The sequence below is a fragment of the Mixophyes fleayi genome, chromosome 6 (assembly GCF_038048845.1).
Source record: "Mixophyes fleayi isolate aMixFle1 chromosome 6, aMixFle1.hap1, whole genome shotgun sequence".
Lineage (NCBI taxonomy): Eukaryota > Metazoa > Chordata > Amphibia > Anura > Limnodynastidae > Mixophyes > Mixophyes fleayi.
In genome coordinates this window covers 27,337,443-27,356,902 of record NC_134407.1, presented here as the reverse complement: position 1 = coordinate 27,356,902, position 19,460 = coordinate 27,337,443, and the positions used below count along the sequence as shown (strand labels likewise).

General features: G+C 39.0%; 1 protein-coding gene across 2 annotated transcripts in view; it reads left to right on the top strand.

Moving 5' to 3' along the window:
• The window catches only part of LOC142160954 (alpha-2-macroglobulin-like protein 1), a 70,704-nt gene that overhangs the window by 22,440 nt on the left and 28,804 nt on the right, over positions 1 to 19,460 (top strand). For both annotated transcript variants that reach the window (XM_075216095.1, XM_075216094.1), the window contains exons 10-18: positions 299 to 408; positions 538 to 696; positions 1,004 to 1,234; positions 3,178 to 3,244; positions 4,195 to 4,340; positions 5,350 to 5,499; positions 9,109 to 9,303; positions 17,712 to 17,817; positions 19,128 to 19,257. In XM_075216095.1, the coding sequence (XP_075072196.1) occupies positions 299 to 408; positions 538 to 696; positions 1,004 to 1,234; positions 3,178 to 3,244; positions 4,195 to 4,340; positions 5,350 to 5,499; positions 9,109 to 9,303; positions 17,712 to 17,817; positions 19,128 to 19,257 (1,294 nt within the window). The remainder of the gene's footprint in view (positions 1 to 298; positions 409 to 537; positions 697 to 1,003; positions 1,235 to 3,177; positions 3,245 to 4,194; positions 4,341 to 5,349; positions 5,500 to 9,108; positions 9,304 to 17,711; positions 17,818 to 19,127; positions 19,258 to 19,460) is intronic.

Genomic DNA, 19,460 nt, shown 5'->3' with positions numbered 1-19,460 from the left:
CTGCATGTTCAGTGCTGGATGTTGGAACTTACAAATGCATAAAGAGCTGTGCACATTTTTTGTTAATGAAGGATGCTTTGCTGGTAGATTTTACCCACACTTTTTTGTGAATGGCAACCAAAGCAAATACACCTCTATGTTATGAGACAATACTATTCAATATAATTTATGGGTGCTGTAGGAAAACTTAACTTATTTATTTCAATGTATTGCAAAGTTCTTATTTTTGCACATCATGATACAACTATATGTTGATCTGTGATCTATCTCCCATCGTAAATGTTTCCTCTTCATATAGGAATTCAGTTATCAACATCCAGTGCAACTAGCATATCTGCTGTAATCAACAAGGTGTCTTTTGTTGATGCTGATACTAACTACAAGCCTGGAATCCCATATAGTGTGTTGGTGAGTTATAGACTGCTGTAGCCTTCTACAATAACTTTTCCTTGTCATGCACATTTTTTTGAGTGTACACTTAGTATGAGTGTAAACACAGTGTTTTTAATTATCCTAAAATATTATTTCCTTTTTTAGATTAAAGTGGAGGATGCTGGTGATAATCCTATATCAGGCACTAAAGTTTATCTTCAAAGTACAGCTGCTTCAATCAATCAGACCTTATTGACAAATGAGAAGGGTCAAGCATCTTTTACATTGAATACAACTGACTGGAATGGTCGCATATTTCTGGGGGTGAGCAGTTTAAGATGCATTAGTATACAATAATATATTTTACTTGGCCAATCTTTTCCAATGTTTGTTTGATATTGTATGGATGATCTTTGTCTACACTGTTTAATAAATTATTATCATATGAAAAGTATGACAGTGCTAAATGATAATACAAAATTAAACAATTTTTTTCTTAAATTCCCTTTCATGTTTATTTTGTTTTGAACATTTACAATTTAGTTATGTGAACTTTACTAGTCAATTTTCTTTTATGTATAAATAAAGATTTTAATGAAATTTCTCTCTCATGTTTATCTTTTTTTCAAAGGCACGTACAGTCCTGGAATATCCACCATTTGATTCTGGGATAATTAATGCTGAATACGGTTATGCCAGCCTGACTCTTAGCCCCTTCTATTCTAAAAGCAATAGCTTCCTGAAGCTCCACTCGCTGGATAGAGTTCTCCCATGTGAGGGGACACAGGAGGTTGAGGTGGAATATATCATTAAACACACAGATCTAAAGAAGGAAGCAAACCTCATGCATCTACATTACCTGGTGAGAAACTTGATGCAATATGTTTTAGTTAAATTAGGTGTAGAGATGTTTACTTTTACTATTCCAGAAAACAGTGACACACTGGTATCATTGGGGAATCTGGAAAACAATGTAAATTTGATAAGGCTGAGTAGGGTCGCGACACTGCTGTTGTAGGGGTAGAAAGTTGCTGAACAGTTTATTAGGGATGTCAAAAAAGAGTCTTTAAACTCCTCCAGCCAAGTGGTGACCTGTTTGTGGAAAGTCACTCAGTATAGTAACAACAGACAGATAAGTGATCATGCCAAATTATTTTTAGAAGTGGAGCACCTACCTTGGACACATGTTCCGAGGCAAACTTCATGTTTGATTAATTTTTTCTCCCAACTTCTTAGCTTCAGGAGACTCATCTTTTCATTTACTGTCAGTCAGGCCTAAAACAACTTATGTAATGTTCACATTTACTATGGAAGTAGGTCCATGTGCCATTAATTCCTTTTAGTAAAGGGCGCAAAATAACATGGGACTGCCAGGGAGCAAGTTTAAAGAATGGGAACTGTATATGATGTATTCAGGAGATACTGGAAAACCAGAGGTGACTCAATTAATTTTTTCTTAATAATGTACTTTTTTTTAAAATAAATAAATAAATACATTTGGAGGATTCAGAACAGGACAATTTCCTTTAAAATAAGATACCTTTTCCCTCACTGATGTCACTGGTTAAGTTTTTCAATAGTTTTATGACTACTTGCACTGCCCACAAATGCAATGCAAGCACTTTAATGGTACTAGCCTAGATGTAGACAATAGTGTATGGGTTAATTCACCCAAATATTAACTTCAATAAAAAAGACAAAGAAAAACAATGTCTTTACACTCTCAATATGCTCTTGTTTTTATTTTATTTTTTTAATTTATGGCTTCACATTCTGAAGAGCTCAGTGACTTCAAGCGTGGTACTGTGAAGACCATGTAAAATCACAGAGCGAGGCAAACGACTGCTAAGGCACATGGTGCATAAAAGCCGCCAACGCTCTGCTGATTCCATAGCTGAAGAGTTCTGAACTTCCACTGGCATTAATGTAAGCACAAAAACTGTGCAGCGGGAGCTTAATGGAATGGGTTTCCATGGCCAAGCAGCTGCATGCAAGCCTCACATCACCAAGACCAATGACAATGCATCGGATGAAGTGGTATTATGCACACAGACACTGGACTGTGGAGCAGTGAAAACGTGTTCTGTGAAGTGACGAATTACGTTTCTCTGTTTGGCAGTCAGATGGGCGAGTCTGGGTTTTGCGGGTGCTGGAGAACGTTACCTGTCTGACTGCATTATGCCAACTGTGAAGTTTTGTGGAGGAGGGATAATGGCATGGGGCTGTTTTTCAGGGTTTGTGTTAGGTCCTTTATCTCCAGTGAAGGGCAGTCTTAATGCTTCAGCATGGCAAGTCATTTTGGACAATGGTATGCTTCCAACTTTGTGGCAACAGTTTGGCGAAGGCCCTTTTCTATTCCAACATGACTGTGCCCCAGTGCACAAAGCAAGGACTACAGAGACCTGGTTTGATCCAGTTTGGTGTGGAAAAACTTTACTGGCTCGCACAGAGCCCTGACTTCAACCCCATCGAACACTTTTGGGATGAACTGGAATGGAGATTGCGAGCCAGGTCTTCTCGTCCAACATCAGTGTCTGACCTCTCTACAGAATGAATGGGCACAAATTTCCACAGAAACACTCCAACATCTTGTAGAAAGCTATCCAAGAAGGATGGAAGCTGTTATCTCTGCACGAGGGGGACCAACTCCATATTAAAGTATATGTATTTAAATGTCATTACAGTCCCTGTTGGTGTAATGGCCAAGCGTTTGAATACTTTTGTCCATATAGCGAATATACATGTACATGTGTGTTTGATTTATTTAATTATGTTTATGTATTAATTGTATATATGTTTCAATAGGTGACCTCCAGACGATCAATACAAGACACTGGGTCCTTAGAAATCGTCATTGAAAATAGTAATGAAGGTAAAATAATAAACTGTGCAACACTACCAAGTAAAGGTGTCTCCTGAGTTGTAAGCTGTATTATTATCCAATATGACAAGTATATGGCTCTTCAACTGTTATTGGACTAAAAGTACACTATTTCTTCAGGTGGTACATGGTACAACTGCACTGCCATATAGGTAGGATAACTTAGTGTTATGATAAGTAATGAAGAAATAGCAACTTTCAATGATCTTACAGTCATATTCTCTTGTGGGATAATCATAGAACTGTGATGATGGTACATACATTTGTTGAATCTATTTTACGTTGAAAGCAAAAAACTATGTAGTCCAAAGAAAAGCTATTATTGCCTACGACATGTTAATTAACATATCCAACCTGTACATGTATTCATTTTATACACTAGTAATTATGGCAAACTAGTTTTGAACTATCAGGCATTTTATTATACAACATTGTAGATACTGTAAAATAGATCTAAATATTGATTACTATCCAAACTCCTTGTAGAAATATATGCCTACAATGTCTGTAATGCTAATGTAGTCCAATAATGGATGATATACAAAACACAGTAACAATGCACTACTTAGACATATCTCAGGGTGCTGATACTTATTTGTGAAAGCAAGAGCCCACCTGCCCAGTTTCCCTCCCCTTATTTTCATCTGGTTGGTAGTTTAAATTTAAGTATATTACTACTAACCTAACCGTCATCAAGTGATGTAAACCAACAGGATGAACAAGAAAATCATAAATGTACTTGTAACATAGCCTATAGAAGCTACCTCTTGTTCTATTGGTGCACTTAAAATGTGTCTACAGGTTTAAAATTAAAAAAAATAAAGGTGATCCTAAAAGAGGACATTCTTTAGGGAGCCATCTAAAAGTAAAACATCTTATAAAATGTTCCCATAAAAATTATGTTGTTCTACCTGCACCTATGTGTTGTCTATCTCTCACAGACCTTCGTGGTAAGACGACTTTGAAGCTCCCATTGAATGCAGGGACATCTTCAAATCTTCGTGCACTTGTGTATATGTTACTACCTAATGGAGCGATTGTGGCAGATTCTGCAAAATTCAACATTCTAAGATGTTTCAAAAATAAAGTGAGTTGCCTAACAAAGATATTTTTTTTCCATATCATCTGAAACTAAACTCCCAAATTGGAAATGCTACCATAAAAAAAAATAGTGTAAAATAAATTTATTTATACACATGAAATTAATACATTTCAATTGTGTTATGGCTCATGAGCATTCAGAGAAGGGCTGGCAAACTTTAGCCGACACTCAGCTTAACAGCCTATTAGGAACATTTTAAGGGAAATAAATGCATGTAGCCCAGTGACCCAGTCCAAGGTAGCCCATTACGGGACCTGACCGGGGGACATATTTCCCCCTGCCCTCTGGCCCAGCCAGCCACTGTGAGCATTCTACAATCACTGCTGCTGACAGTCAGCTGCCATGAGGATGACTCTTATCAAGTAAACAGAACTGAACTTTCTGTCTTGAGGACAAAGATCATTCTATAATAATGCTCTACAGATGGAGCAGGTAGCTGTGAATTCATAAAAGATAACTAGAATTTGAAAATTAGTTGCTGTACATTTGCGCTTTTGTAGCTAAATGGAACAGGTCAACATTTATTCACTCTGTCAGTACTTTGTAGTCAAATTCTGAAAATTCCTCCACCATTTCTGATACTTACCAGCTAACACCTTCTCCAAGTCCAAACTATTAAGTTTTCATGTTTCATAAAATGTCACAATTATTTGTTATTCACAATCTCTTTATATATAACTCACAATTTGCAACCGTACTCCCATTTACTACCAATATCAGAAAACATTTTCAAATATCACAAATAGGATAAAAGCTGCACTGCCAGCATTCACTGCATTTTCAGTGTAATCAGATTACCTTGATTCCATCAGAGAATCCCACTAGGGATTATTATTACTCCACTAATTGTGGCAAAACTGAGAAATTATAGATTTCATCTAAATGTTAAAATGTTCATTAATTAAATCAATTTATTTTTCAAGGTAAATTTGATGGGAAGGTTGCAGACAATTATTTAGTTTCCTTTCCCCATAAACTGTAACTTTTTTTCCAGGTATCAGTTGGACTCTCCCCGAGTGAGGTTCTCCCAGGATCAGATGTGTCTCTGCGGGTTCAGGCAGCTCCAGGATCTCTCTGTGGTCTGAGAGTTGTGGATCAGAGTGTGGTATTAATGAAACCAGAAAAAGAGCTGACTGCTGATAAAGTGAGTGATGTAACGATACCACAGTCAGCCAGTATATGACTATTGAACCCTGCATTGTTTCATTTTCCAGAGTATGCTTCATATTGTAAATCACTTAATTTTTACCTTGTACCTGATAACTGTAACATAACAGCATTAAGCAACATTATAACAACAGAGAAATTGATATATTCTATAAAATGGGGCAGGATATCATGAGTTAGAAATGAAAGTGATATCTTTAGATCCAAATAATCTGTGTGAACCTCCAGAAAATGTCTGGATTTGTTTAGCTACTTTGCAGAATGATGCAGCAAAGTAACAAGCCAAATCCACATATCTACTTTATCAGCAGATAACATAAGCCTCAAGACACCATGGTGGCACAGAGGTTAGCAATGCTGCCTAAGAATGCTCGGACCATAGGCTCCATTCCAACCAAGATACTGTCTGCGTGGGGTTTGCTTCATGCTCCTGCCAAAGTCCAAAAACATACTTATAGGCTAATGTTAATGTTTGTGTGTGTGTGTGTGTGTGTGTGTGTGTGTGTGTGGCTGTCACAATGCCATAGCACCTAGAAGCTGTTTTCCTGCACCAAACATTGAAGAGTTTCCCTTGGGCATAGTCTGTTGTCAGCAAAGCTTAATTCTTTCTTAGTACTGAAAAAACACTAATTCTGCTTTAATATCACCCTACTTTCAGCAGGCACACACACACACACACACACACACACACACACACACACACACACACACACACACACACACTGTCAAAAGACCTGTAAGGAATGAGGATCAAGGACAAAGATCGCTGATTCTCACAGTACTACTTTGTAGTCTCTAATACCGATAGGTCCTGCATCTAACCAGTAGTGTCATAAGATTTCCTCTAAGTTCTTCCAACTGAGTCTTTTTTTGGTCCCTGCTTTTTATTCTGGCTCAAGTTTCCATGTTTGTGGTTTCTGACAATAGCATCCTGGGTGAGCTTAACTTATATTTTTGCATATCAGTACCCACCGGTCCTTGTTAATGGGGAACAACTAGGGAAGAAAATAAGTAAAAAATTTAATTCCATGGCCCATTTACTGTGGAAAAAGAGGTACATCAAGGGTTGGGCAATATTAAGCCCTTATTTAATTATAGTGGTGGAGAAATTAAACTGCAAGCTTCACTAGGACAGAGGCTGATGTGAATGATTAAACATTCTCTGTAAAGTGCTGTATAATAATTTTTGCGCAGTATAATTAAAGGTTCATGTTAATAAAAATGGTATGAATAATATGTACAAAACACCATAATGTCTGGCATTAAGACTGTGCAACCTATATAGGAATTAGTTCATGCCCAAAAACAGTCAATGGCCAGAGGCATATCCTTAAGATTCTCCTTTACCGTCAAAACCAAGACAGAAGCTATATGGTCTGAATTGGTTTGCATCACACCCCCTACAATTATGTATTTATTAACTTTAGTAATGCTGACAAAAAATATCTTCTTGTTGTAGGGTTATAATAACTGCTTGATGCCAGTTATTATATTATATATTATATCCTGCTATACACTGCTTTTAAATAGCAAAATATAATTTTTTCACTTTTGTGTATAGTTTTGAACATACAGGGCCTGTTTCATTAAGGAAAGTAAGGAAAAACAAAGAGTAAGTTTTCTCCTGGACAAACCATGTTACAATGCAAGGGCATACCTCCCAACTGTCCCTTTTTCAGCGGGACAGTCCACTGAAATTGGGACTGTCCTGCTGAAAAAGGGACAGTTGGGAGGTATGCCCTTGCATTGTAACATGGTTTGTCCAGGAGAAAACTTACTCATTGTTTTGCCTTACTTTTGTTAATAAAACAGGCCCTGTATGTTCAAAACTATACACAAAATTCAGGCGGGACAGCGGAGGTTTTTTTTTATTCTTCTTCACGGTAGCACTTACTGCTATGTAACTGGAACTGTAAAAAAGGTAAGAAGAAGGGTAATGTAATGAGGGGGTATGTGTGTATAAAGTATGTGTGTATAAAGTATGTGTGCATAAAGTATGTGTGCAGAAGGGGTATGTGTGCAGAGGGGGTTTGTGTGTATAAAGTATGTGTGCAAAAGGGGTATGTGTGTATAAAGTATGTGTATATAAAGTATGTGTACAGAGGGGGTATGTGTGTATAAAGTATGTGTGCAGAGGGGGTATGTGTGTGCTAAGTATGTGGGCAGAGGGGGTATGTGTGTGCTAAGTATGTGGGTAGAGGGGGCATGTGTGTGTTAAGTATGTGGGCAGAGGTTGCATGTGTGTTAAGTATGTGGGTAGAGGGGGCATGTGTGTGTTAAGTATGTGGGCAGAGGGGGCATGTGTGTTATGTATGTGGGCACAGGGGGCATGTGTGTAATACATGCGGGCAGAGGGGGCATGTATGTAAAATATGTGGGCAGAGAGGACATGTGTGTGTAAAGTATGTGGGCAGAGGGGGAAAAGTGTGATACATGTGGGCAGAGGGGGCATTTGTGTGTAATGCATGTGGGCACAGGGAGCGTGTGTGTAATGGTGTAATGCATGAGGGCAGAGGGAAGGACCGCCATCAAGGGGGTATGGCCGGTACAGTTGTGGGGGGCCCGGACAGACAAAGGGGCCCAGACAGAACCCTCCATCTGTTTGGGCCCCCTAGTCTATCCACGGCCCCCACAGCTGATACTTTGCCACAGACTAAGCAGATCTAAGCGCAAGCACGCATTGGCGTTCTCGCTGTCTGCACTTTATCTTATTCTATTAGGCAGCTACTATATTACAGGAATATATTGCTCCAATAAACCTACATTTAGTTTGGAGGCAATATCTAGGTAGATAGCAATACACTCCCAGTATCTCTGGGCATGGTTGTGGTCTCATTGAGAATATGTCATATTACTTAGAGACAGCTGAAGGGATTAACACTTTGAGTGTATTTGCTATAGAGGAGAGGATTTACTATAGACTGCTTCAATATGCAGTGTTGCTAAGCCTATAGATATTGATGTATAGTCAAGGTCATAACAGCAACCAACATATCTCTCCCTACCTTTGTTTCATTAGCTTTCAATGAGCCTTTATTTTTGAGGTATTCAAAGCGTAAGTCCTTAAACTAATATAGAAGATTGTTGGTGCAGAGAGTAGTTTTATCTTCACTAATGTGTATGCACCCAAACTTGGTTTTATATTTTGCTTATTTTAATTAATTCCATAACAGTTATATTTCAATTTAAAGATGTGATTGGAAGGATTAGACGACCTCCTGCATTCATTTATCAGCTCTTGCACCTGTACCTAGTTTTCAACTGGGCAAGGCTAGAGCAATCTGCAGCCAATTAGATTACTGGAATGTTCACAGCAGTAAAAAATCATGCTAGTTTTGCAGTAGGCACTGAACTGTTCCCACATGTGATTGTGAGAGGAGAGGACTGCATGTGGCATGGGCAGTGTCAGGTGGTGGAGAAGGAAATGGAGACAATTGAAAAGCCACATAGTGACAGTTGGTTAGTGGAAAGAGTAGTCTTAGCCAAGAGAACAGGGAAGTGACAGTAGGGTTCTTTCAAAATGATTCAGAAAGATCTTGTTGTGAAGTGCATCAATGTGTTGTTGATCACATTTGTTTTTTAAAAGGTTTATGATCTCTTCCCGGTCCATGATTTTGGAGAATATGATTATCGTGTCCAGGACTTTGTAAATCCATGCGGATTTCCTCACTTTCAACCACTACCTTTTGCTCCTGGATTGTCTCCTAGACGATCAATTATGCCTATCATACGCCCATGGGACTTTGATTATTCCGATGTTGATGTATACAGTTTATTTAAGGTATGTGCATAATCATTCATTTCAAAATGTGAATTTTATATGCAATCTTGTGCAACTGAGAAATGTAATTTAAAAATAATTAATTTCGCATAAAAAACATTGAATTCCAAAGGACAGAAAATCTCAACACTTCAATACTTTTAATAAATCTAATTATGGTAGAGAAATTAAACTTTAAAACAGATTAGTGGTCAGCTATCAACAGAAATCCTTGCCCACTTAGGGGAATAAATCCATGCTGATAATCTGCCGTGGATATGTTGGAATCTCATGCATAGCTCCCAATGTGGCTTGACTATATGCATGCTAACATCTCTTGTGTTAAACATTTTTGTATTATGACCCTTATTTTACCGAATAGCAATCTGTATGCTAATGTAATCTCTAAATGACCAGCAGTAACTCACTGTGAGTGGTGTCTCCTCTTTCAAATCTGGCATCCTGCCAGTATAATGCACTTCAGAGTTTATGGTATGCTGTAGCATCTGATGCATTTGTTGATCTATGGCATTATGATATTTTGCTTGGTTGACCTTTGCAATGCCAAGTTGCACTTTGTACATAGTGCAAACTGTGTGGTGCCCATGGTCTGCTTCGGATCTCCTATCCACAGCTGTTGCTCTGCAGAGAGTGTCACTGATGTACATCTTAGGACCTGGCTTGGGGACTACATGGAGGTTGTAATGCTGTAATGTTAACATAATGCTCTGAAGTCACTTGGGTACACATAGGAGAGGCTTCATGATGATGGCAATTAGCGTCTTGTGATCTCTCTTCGCCATGAATGTTTCCTGACCGTACCAGGACAGATAGTGATGAAAATGGTGGCAAGCAAACACAAAGCTCAGGAACTCCTTCAATCATAGTTCTGGTCAACTGGGGTCAAGTGCCCTAGAAGCAAATTCCACTGATTGGACTTCTTGCATCAGACAACATCCCAGTCCAATTTAGTTATAATTTCTTTGATTAGTGACCGGCTTGGCAACATCCTAATACTTTAAGAAAGGTGTAACTGTGACCAAACGTTTTATTTCCTCCACTGCATTGTCAAGTTTTGGAAGCCTGTGCTGGACTGCCACTCTGTCCAGGTGTCTTTGCAGGGGCTCACACACCTCTGGAAGGTCAGGCATGAATTTGGCCATATATGTCACAAACCCAGAAAAAAGCTTTCCCGTCTTCAGATCAATAGACATTGGCATCTCCAAAACCTCTCTGGACATTTCTGGATCAACTTTTAATCTTAGGAGGACAAGATATGTCTTTAGAAATACACATATCTACACCACAAACAACTACAAGAATATCCTTCTCGGGTGCAATGGAAACTTCTTAAATTGTAGTTTCTTCACACTTGTCATGATTACACTTGATTGCAACGATCAGTGCTAGCAACTTGCAGTTCTTTTCACCTTTGTCTGTCACACCACAAACAACTACAAGAATATCCTTCTCGGGTGCAATGGAAACTTCTTAAATGTACGTTTAAGCCATATTTCCCTTCTCCAGGGAGTCCAAAAAGGTGGTCATATGTTTTCATATGTCATGTTTTCTTTATCCAACATGCATTGCAGGAATGTATCCAGTGCATCAATCAGCGTAAAAACTTGTGGTTTTGTCAGCTTGTATAAGACCTCGTCCACTGTTGGCATAGTATAATGAAATCTTCGCAATAAGTGCTTGGTTTAGGAATTTCGGATCAAGATTCTTAAACTTCACCACAATGATACTGTTATTGAACCAGTCAATTGGCTCTGTCACGGTTGCAATATGCCATCTGTTTCATGCTGATCAAGTAGAGCCTTTGTGTATGGCTTGAGGGCAATGGACATGTAGGGAACACTGAAATGTTGGGACTAAATTCTAAATGTACTTCATCTAGAGCAGGACTGCTAGCTTCATCTTGTCTCTCAAAATCACCACATTACACATTGCAGCTGAGTGTAACTAAATAAGTCTAACATCTGTAACAACTATGGCTAATAACTCCACTTTTCCTTTTCCGAAGTTTTAGTAAATCTAACCCTATGTGTGAATATTTTAATGGGCCTAATGCTACTGTTGAGGTTAATAGTAAACATGTACTCTACATAAAGAGTTATAAGGAGTTTGCGCTGTTCTAATATGTATTTTTGCGGAGTATCAGCTGCCCAACAGGTTAACTAGTGTAATAAAGGTAGGATGGATGGTTTGGAGCGCTCCTCTGTTGCTGCCTTAGAGATGTATATGGATATTGAATGAAAAAATCTTGATATGGAGACTGAAAGGGAGAACTGAATATTAGCAAATATTCTTCAACAAACAGAATTAATGCATGTGGAAGAAATGAGGAATTTGTGAAAATATTTGATTATACTTAGAAGGACTTTTCAGTCTTTAGTACAATATATTCCTAAGGACTTCCCAGTTTTTAGTACATTATATAACAGCAATATTGTTTGAATATTTATTCTGTGTAGCGACTATATACATGGTACCATATTGTGTTACATACGTTTTTGTTTTTAGGTTAGCTAGTCTACTTACAGCTAGGTACATTTGCATTTTAAAATGACATTTCTGGGTGGTGTAAGACACAATGACAGATATTGCTATATTTAATTCATCATTCATCATTTTTTTCTGTTTGTGGTTCAAAGAGGCTTTCCAGCTTAAGACAACTTATACTTATTGACTTGTAATATCATCCTGCAACATTGACTAAATTGCCTTTTTGTGTATTTTTCATATATATATATATATATATATATATATATATTGTAACAAAGGGAGGCATTTTTCTGACAAGAGGCAGAGAAAGTATACAAACAGAATAAAACATTGGCACAGTTATGCACCTAGGTTGAGATTAAACCAGGTAAAAACGTATGTGTAGTTTAAAGTTTGTTAACTTACATGATTTCCTCTCAGCAAACAGACAGGGTGTGTCTGTGCAAACAGAGCCACTGATGGGTGTTTTCTTTTAAAGAGAAGGTGGGTGTGTCACCTGTCCATCAAGCTAAGGCTGGGGGAGGAGTAACATGTATAAAAGCTTGTTTGTGCCATTTGTTCAGGGAGATCAACGCTGGGGAAGCTGGCTGGTTTTGAGAGAGCTGAGCTATGTCTAGCTAGCGGTTAGGGTCTCCCAGAAATGCTGTGAAATCTTTACAGTGTCAAAACATTTACCATCCTGACAATAAAACTACATAAAAAGGAAGAAGTTGTTCGCGTGTGCTTCTGCAAAACTGTTTGTTTAAACAGCCCTATAAAACAACAAAGCTCAACACAATTCTACTGTGCTCTCAGCTTTGGATAACACTGAATTGATAGCAGAGCTTTGTGTGAAGTACAAAATGAAATTAATCGCCAAACAGCTGATACTCTCCCTCTGCACATTCACCTTCTAACCCTTAGAATAAAGCTAATTACTTAACTACCTGAAATAAAACACAAATTTAAATTTTGGCGCACTACAATTACAGTTTTAATTCTATAAATAATGATGGCAACAAAAGAAAATGCAAGTCACCTAACTAGCTAATACTATGCAAACAAAGAGGGATGGCAAAGACTCCCAGGTGCAACTTTAACGGCATCAGAGAAACTGCACCCCTTCTGGCCTCAAAGGGCACACTCGCAGAAATGATACCTAGGGCATTCGCAGAAAGGGCCCTAACAGAGAAATAGATGATGGAGGAAGAAACCTGTGGACAAACATAACTTGTTTCATGTATTAGCTGCTGACTGCACTGCTTTCCCACCAAAAGTTGTGTTCCTTTAATGGACACACAGCCGCCAACAACTGACCCTAGAAACCAAACAGCCAAAAATTTGGGCTATAAAAATACCTAAAACTTCCTCAGTTCTATAAAGATGAGGATGGTCAAATCTAGTCAAAGGGTGTGGAATAATCACTCCCCCAAGATTCTTCACGTAATTAGAGACAGAATGGTTAAACTGTTGCCTGACTTTAATCATAAGCAGTCCGCTAATGGCACCCCACCAAGTATGATGATAATGGATCAGCAGATCTTAAGTACAGGTCAGCTATCAGCTATGAGCATCAAATCAGCAATGATATGCAAAAAAAGCACAACAGATTTCCCTTAAACCAGGTCGTTGTCCCCTAAGTGAATCAATAAAAGTTCTGGAGCACACTCTCTGTTTATCATATTATGCACCAAATCTTTGAAACCAGGGTCAGCACATCCCCCGACTACCAAACCACTGTATGTCTGCCGGGATGGGAAAATTGGGCCAAGAGATGTCAGCCCAGAAGATGGAGTGGCCAATATCCCAAACTTGAAGAGACTTTGGGAAATGATCTGTTATTTAGACTATGTCTTGAGCATCAGTTAAAGACATAGGGACAAATTCAACATCAAGGAGCAGTCACAAATCATACAAAACAACAAAGACAATGCAATGAAATAATCACAAATCACAAAATCATGAATAAAACTTGAGATGTATCTCGGTAAGCAAGGAAGAATTTACCAGCATGTGAATACTGTGGTGAAGGACGAGGTTTGGGAAGAGGCAACCCATATGAAAATAAAAATCATTAAAAAGCCTCGGAGGTGCTCATGCTATGAGGCCCTTCATCTAACAAAAAATTAGGTAAGTCCCTTCATGTCCTCACCTCCAAAGGTGACAAGTGAACATGTCCTTGGTCACCAACTGGGAGCATGGTACTATAATTAATCAGGACTAATGTATTTCTTATAGGCAGAGGATTTCCAACTGCCCAAACATTTAATGCTCTCCACGGAGCACCCTGCTACAGCCACAGAGGTGGTATCACCTACTCTAAAGTAATGTGTGCCATAATTGGTCGTGTTCAGTCTTATGCTTGTATTACATTTCTTAAAGACCCAACAGCTGTTCCCAAATTGATCAATTTTGCTTTTGTGAAACTTGAAAATCAGGGATGAATCTCTTAAATTAACACTCCTAGCCAATCAGGGGAGAGCTTAGACGCAGCTACCAGCTCGCTAACTCTAAAGGTCCCATTATAGGCCAACGAATAAGCTGCACAAAATAATAAGTCTTCTTAATCGGTAGTCGTCATCCCCCAAACCACATCAATCAGCTTACTTAATAAAGGAACATCTATAGGCTATCTTGTGTCATTTTTAATGGATTGCATTTTGATACACCCCCTCAAAGCCTTCCTAATTAAAAAGCTCTTTGTAAAATCCACTTCCCCCAGCAACTGGGCCATAAAAGAAATTCCAGCTAGCATGGATGACATCAATGTCCTGGAAACACCCATAACTCCATAGCCACTATGATGGGGAAAAGCTCTAATACCAGCAAATTAGTAGCAATGCCTGATCTAATGAAAACCAGTGCAGTGGTCATGTCGCCGCACACCATGCCCTGCTGAGGTAAGCATCGAAACCCTTAGATCCTGCTGAATCGGTGTACAGCTGCAGTTCCCAGCTGGACACAATGGGTTCAGGTGACATGCATAGCCCATTATATAGAGTTATAAAGAAATCGCATCCAAATCAACAAGTCCACCCTCATGTCTTGGTATAGCTGAATCTGAGCATGTGCCGGCTGTCACCCTCTGCAATTTCCGGTAAAAAATCTTTGCTCATAGGGATAATTTGACAATCAAAATTAAGGGACCATAACACCAACTGGATCTGCCAAAGGCATGCCTTAACCGAATGCCTTATTGGCAAAAAAAAGGAGCACCTTCAACTTTGCTATGTTGTTCACAGGAAGTCTGCAGCAACTCACTACTATGTCAATTTCGATGCCCAGGAATGACAGACTAGTGGAGGAGGCTTCAATCTTATCATGAGCAAATGGTACACCAAGCACCTGGAACAGGACCTGAATATCAGATAAAACTTTGCCACAATGCCTGAGTCACAGGGGCCAATGGTAAGGTAATCATCCAGGTAGTGAGCCACACCTGGATGGCTGGTGCCTGCTTCAATGCACCAGTGTAAAAATGTACTAAAACGCTCAAAGTAGGTGCCAAATATCGAGCAGCCCATGAAAATCCCTCTGGTGTATGAAAACGTATGAATCGGAAAGAATCAGAGTAAAGCTAAGCAACTTCTTTCTGTATTTTATATGCCAGGATTTGTAGGTGCCTGTATGCAGTCTGAAGCTTCTTAGTAGGCACCGCTGGCAGAGGACCCACTACAGGTAATTTAAAACCCTTCTCAACACCCAGGACAGGAAAATTGCCAGCTCCCAGTCATCATATAAATGAAGCCAATGAGACAGGGTTTCAGATGAGATAGACGAAGAGGCCTTAATTAATAGGACCTCCCTGTGTCCCGCTACTGGTGGCAGAGGGGCCTGAACCCCGGGAGCAGTCTTTGACAGTGTGTCCAGCTCTGAAGTGCAAGCAGCATGCTTAAATTTTCACAGCATGCCCTTACTACACTGAGATTTGTTAAAAGCGAAACACTTGTTTCTGCCAAGAAAGGAAGAGACTGGTCAGCCAAGCACAGGAGTTTTTTAAGTCGCAGCTGCTAGATGCCCCAATATGATAGTTTGCTGACCTGCCATCCAAATCTCAATGTCTTTATACCCGAACAGAATGCTAGCCAACCAAATATTTTCTTTTTACAAAACTCCTCATTGAAAGCCCTCCAGACCATATTGTCACTAATAGCATACATGTCATGTATCATGTGCAAATATTTTAACACATTCTGGTGCTCAATAGGCCTAGTCTCTGGATATGCTGATGCAAAAACTACCAAACCTGACATCCATTTAGTACAGAACTGAATAGCTTCCTTCCCAATGCCATACTCCGCCCTGGCCTGCGCTAAGTTCTTCTTACCGACCTCAGTAATGGCATATAAGTCCACATAGAGACTCCAGTCAATCTTTTGCTGAGAACTAGCCGAGGGACCCCGGAGGATAGCTGTGTTCACATTGTACAATGCTGCCCCCTTGCCATGGTGAATATACCTTATGCCTGTTTACTAGCCTCACAGTGATCATCTCTCATGCGTGACTGTAGCAGCCATATAAATTTACAGTGCTTCTGCCCCAAATGCGTGCAATCATCCCCTGAACTCAGAATATCTGATCCCACACCCAAATCCCAGGTCCTGTGCGTGTCTCACATTTTCACTAGGAACTAACATGTCTGATAAGTGCACAGCAACCACTAATTCCGCCTGAGCCAGGCAAACGTTTTCCAGTTGCTGCGGTTGCAAGTCCATCCTGGCATCTGAAACCTTGGGCCCTGAAACATGAGACTTTTAGAATGAGATAGGCCACCATGGGAAACTTAAGGGGCATGATAGCTGCAGGGAGCAATTACGGCCTCTCAGCAAGGCAGTGGCTCAGGATGGAGAGAGTCAGTAAAAACTGGGTTCTGCTTCGGAAACACCGAGCATGGTCGAGGGACACGTGGTGACACTGGGGTAGGGGGCATGGGAAGACTGGTGCCTACCATGCATAATGGGTTGTAGCTGACCCAGGAAAACATCAGTGGGATAAAACTGGTGAGGCCATTTGAGCATGGGCATGGGTATCGGGTGGACTGGACCTGAAAACTGGGAAAGGTAAATTTGTGATACCGGAGAGGAGAAAAGTGATTGGCTCATATTGTGGTTAACATTGAAATTGGGATGGGCTCAGGCTATGTGAGAAAAGCTGAGGGGGGAAGGGGAATTGGCAGGCAGAGGAAGAAGAAGATGGCTGCACATACACAGCATAGAGGGCAGGATGCTGGGAAGTAGGTGATGGGTTACTGTCCCGCAGCGGGGCTGGTGGAACTACAGAGCGATGGCAGTGTTGCACGGTGGCAGTGACAAGGGGGGATAAAAGTCTAACAAAGGGCTAACAGGGGATGGAAGCACCAATAAAGCGCGAGAGTGGAAACAAGGAGGGGATAGAGACTGCACGAAGAAAGGGGGAAACTGAGAAACAATGAAATATGGGAGAAAACACAGCACAATAAGAGAAAGAGGAAAAGCAATGAATAAAGACAAAGTAAAACACAAGCAAGAAAATAGCGGGTTATAATAACACACTGAAGAAAACAGAAACCATTCAGTACAAATACTAAGCCCTGGTATTTCCTGCAGCAAAAGAGAGATAAGTCCCTGTTCTTGGATGTTTTAAAGGCTGGTTTGGCACTCCCAGTGGCAGGTTATTGGATTTAGTTTAAAAAAAATCCAGGGATATCTTTAACCCTTGAAGGTAAGTGCATTGTACTCTTACAATCCTGGCGTTTAAGTGCATTTATCTTTATGAAGGTCTTCATTTATCATTGGTGATGGTTAAAAAGCGCAATCAACCACTGAGTCTAAATCCAACCAGGTTGCTGAGAAAATAATTTCTGAGGTTTCATCCAAACATGTAAACATATTGCAATGTGTGAACATGATAAATAAATAAAAACACTAACAATTATTATTTTTCCATTCCTTTGCAATTTACAGTACCTGAAGTTAAAAATAATAACAAGCGCGGACATTAAGAAACCTGTGAAATGCTTTGATAGACCATTTTTTGGTATGGCTGGACCTGTAGGTGCTATGTTACCAGGTAAGATTGAATTAGGAACACTTATCTAAATTATATAATGCACTATATACCTTCCACTAAAAGAGGAAAGATACATTTCTTAGCTTACTACGTTCTTGTGAGTAACATGGGGCCTGATTCATTAAGGATCTTAAATGAAGAGGATCCTTATTTCAGTCTCCTGGACAAATCCATGGGCCTGATTCATTAAGGATCTTAACTGAAGAGACTTCTTATTTCAGTCTCCTGGACAAAACCATGTTACAACGCAAGGGGTAAAAATTAGTTTTCTGTTTTGCACATAAGTTAAATACTGTTTTTTCATGTAACACACAAAATCTTGATAGCTTATTTGTACACTGAAATTTAAAGTTGATATGTGTGTGTTACATGAAAAAACAGTCAGTATTTAACTTATGTGCAAAACAGAATACTAATTTTCACCCCTTGCATTGTAACATAGTTTTGTCCAGGGTACTGAAATAAGAAGTTTCTTAAGTTAAGTTCCTTAATGAATCAGGCCCCATGTTACAATGGAAGGGGTGCAAATGTGTGTTCTGTTTTGCACATAAGTTAAATACTGACTGTTTTTTCATGTAACACCCACATATCAACTTTAAATTTCAGTGTACAAATAAGCTAACAAGTTTTTGTATGTTACATGAAAAAACAGTTAGTGTTTAACCCTTGTGCAAAACAGAAAACTAGTTTGCACCCCTTCCATGGTTTAGTCCAGGAGACTGAAATAAGGATCCTCTTCATTTAAGATCCTTAATGAATCAGGCCCATGGTTATCAACTGTCCCTAATTTTCAGAGACAGTCACAGATTTTAAAGAGTTCTCTCTGAAAATGTCTGTATTTTTGTGTACTGACCTACTGCCTAATGGAATTCCTCTTTTCCTCATATTGGATTTAAGCTAATATAATCTAATTATAATTGTACACACAAGTTACAGTTTATGAATTGATCTTAAAATCACGAATATGTATTATTTAATATATTTTTATTAATAAATTAGTCCTTTCTGAGCATTGCATTTTTAACCAATTCATCTAATTCACAGGGGTAAATCTATCAATCTGCAGTCATTATTTAAAATAGCAATTATTAAAGGCAAAGCCCATCTGGATTTGAAATCACAGTTCCAGGGTGTACTCTATAGATGATAACTCTATGCATTTTGTCACTATATTGCACAATCATATGTTATGTGTTATTTGTTTTATTTATTATCTCTATGAAACAAATAACTAGGAATTTTGAGGTGGACAAATTTTGTATTCAACCTAAATATCTTTGCAATTGTGTATGATTTTGCTTCCTTTAAAGATGTCCTAGACTCACCAGTCATAAGTAGAGAAATAGTAAATGCAGTGTTACCAATGCCAAAAGAGGAAAAAGTGGAAAAAGTTCGAAAGGATTTCCCTGAGACCTGGATTTGGCAACTTATCGATGTAGGGTGAGTAACCTTCTGAAAACTAAAAAGAAACAAAAAAAATTGTGTGCCAAATTCCAAGATAACAAACAGTTTAGTTAATGAAAAAGATCTGTCGACAAGCTTGTCAGTAAAGGACGACTTTAAAATGGGAGGTGACTCTTAATGTATTTTTTCCTAGTAAAATACTGTATAATTAGATAGTTAATAAATACTACACTTTATGT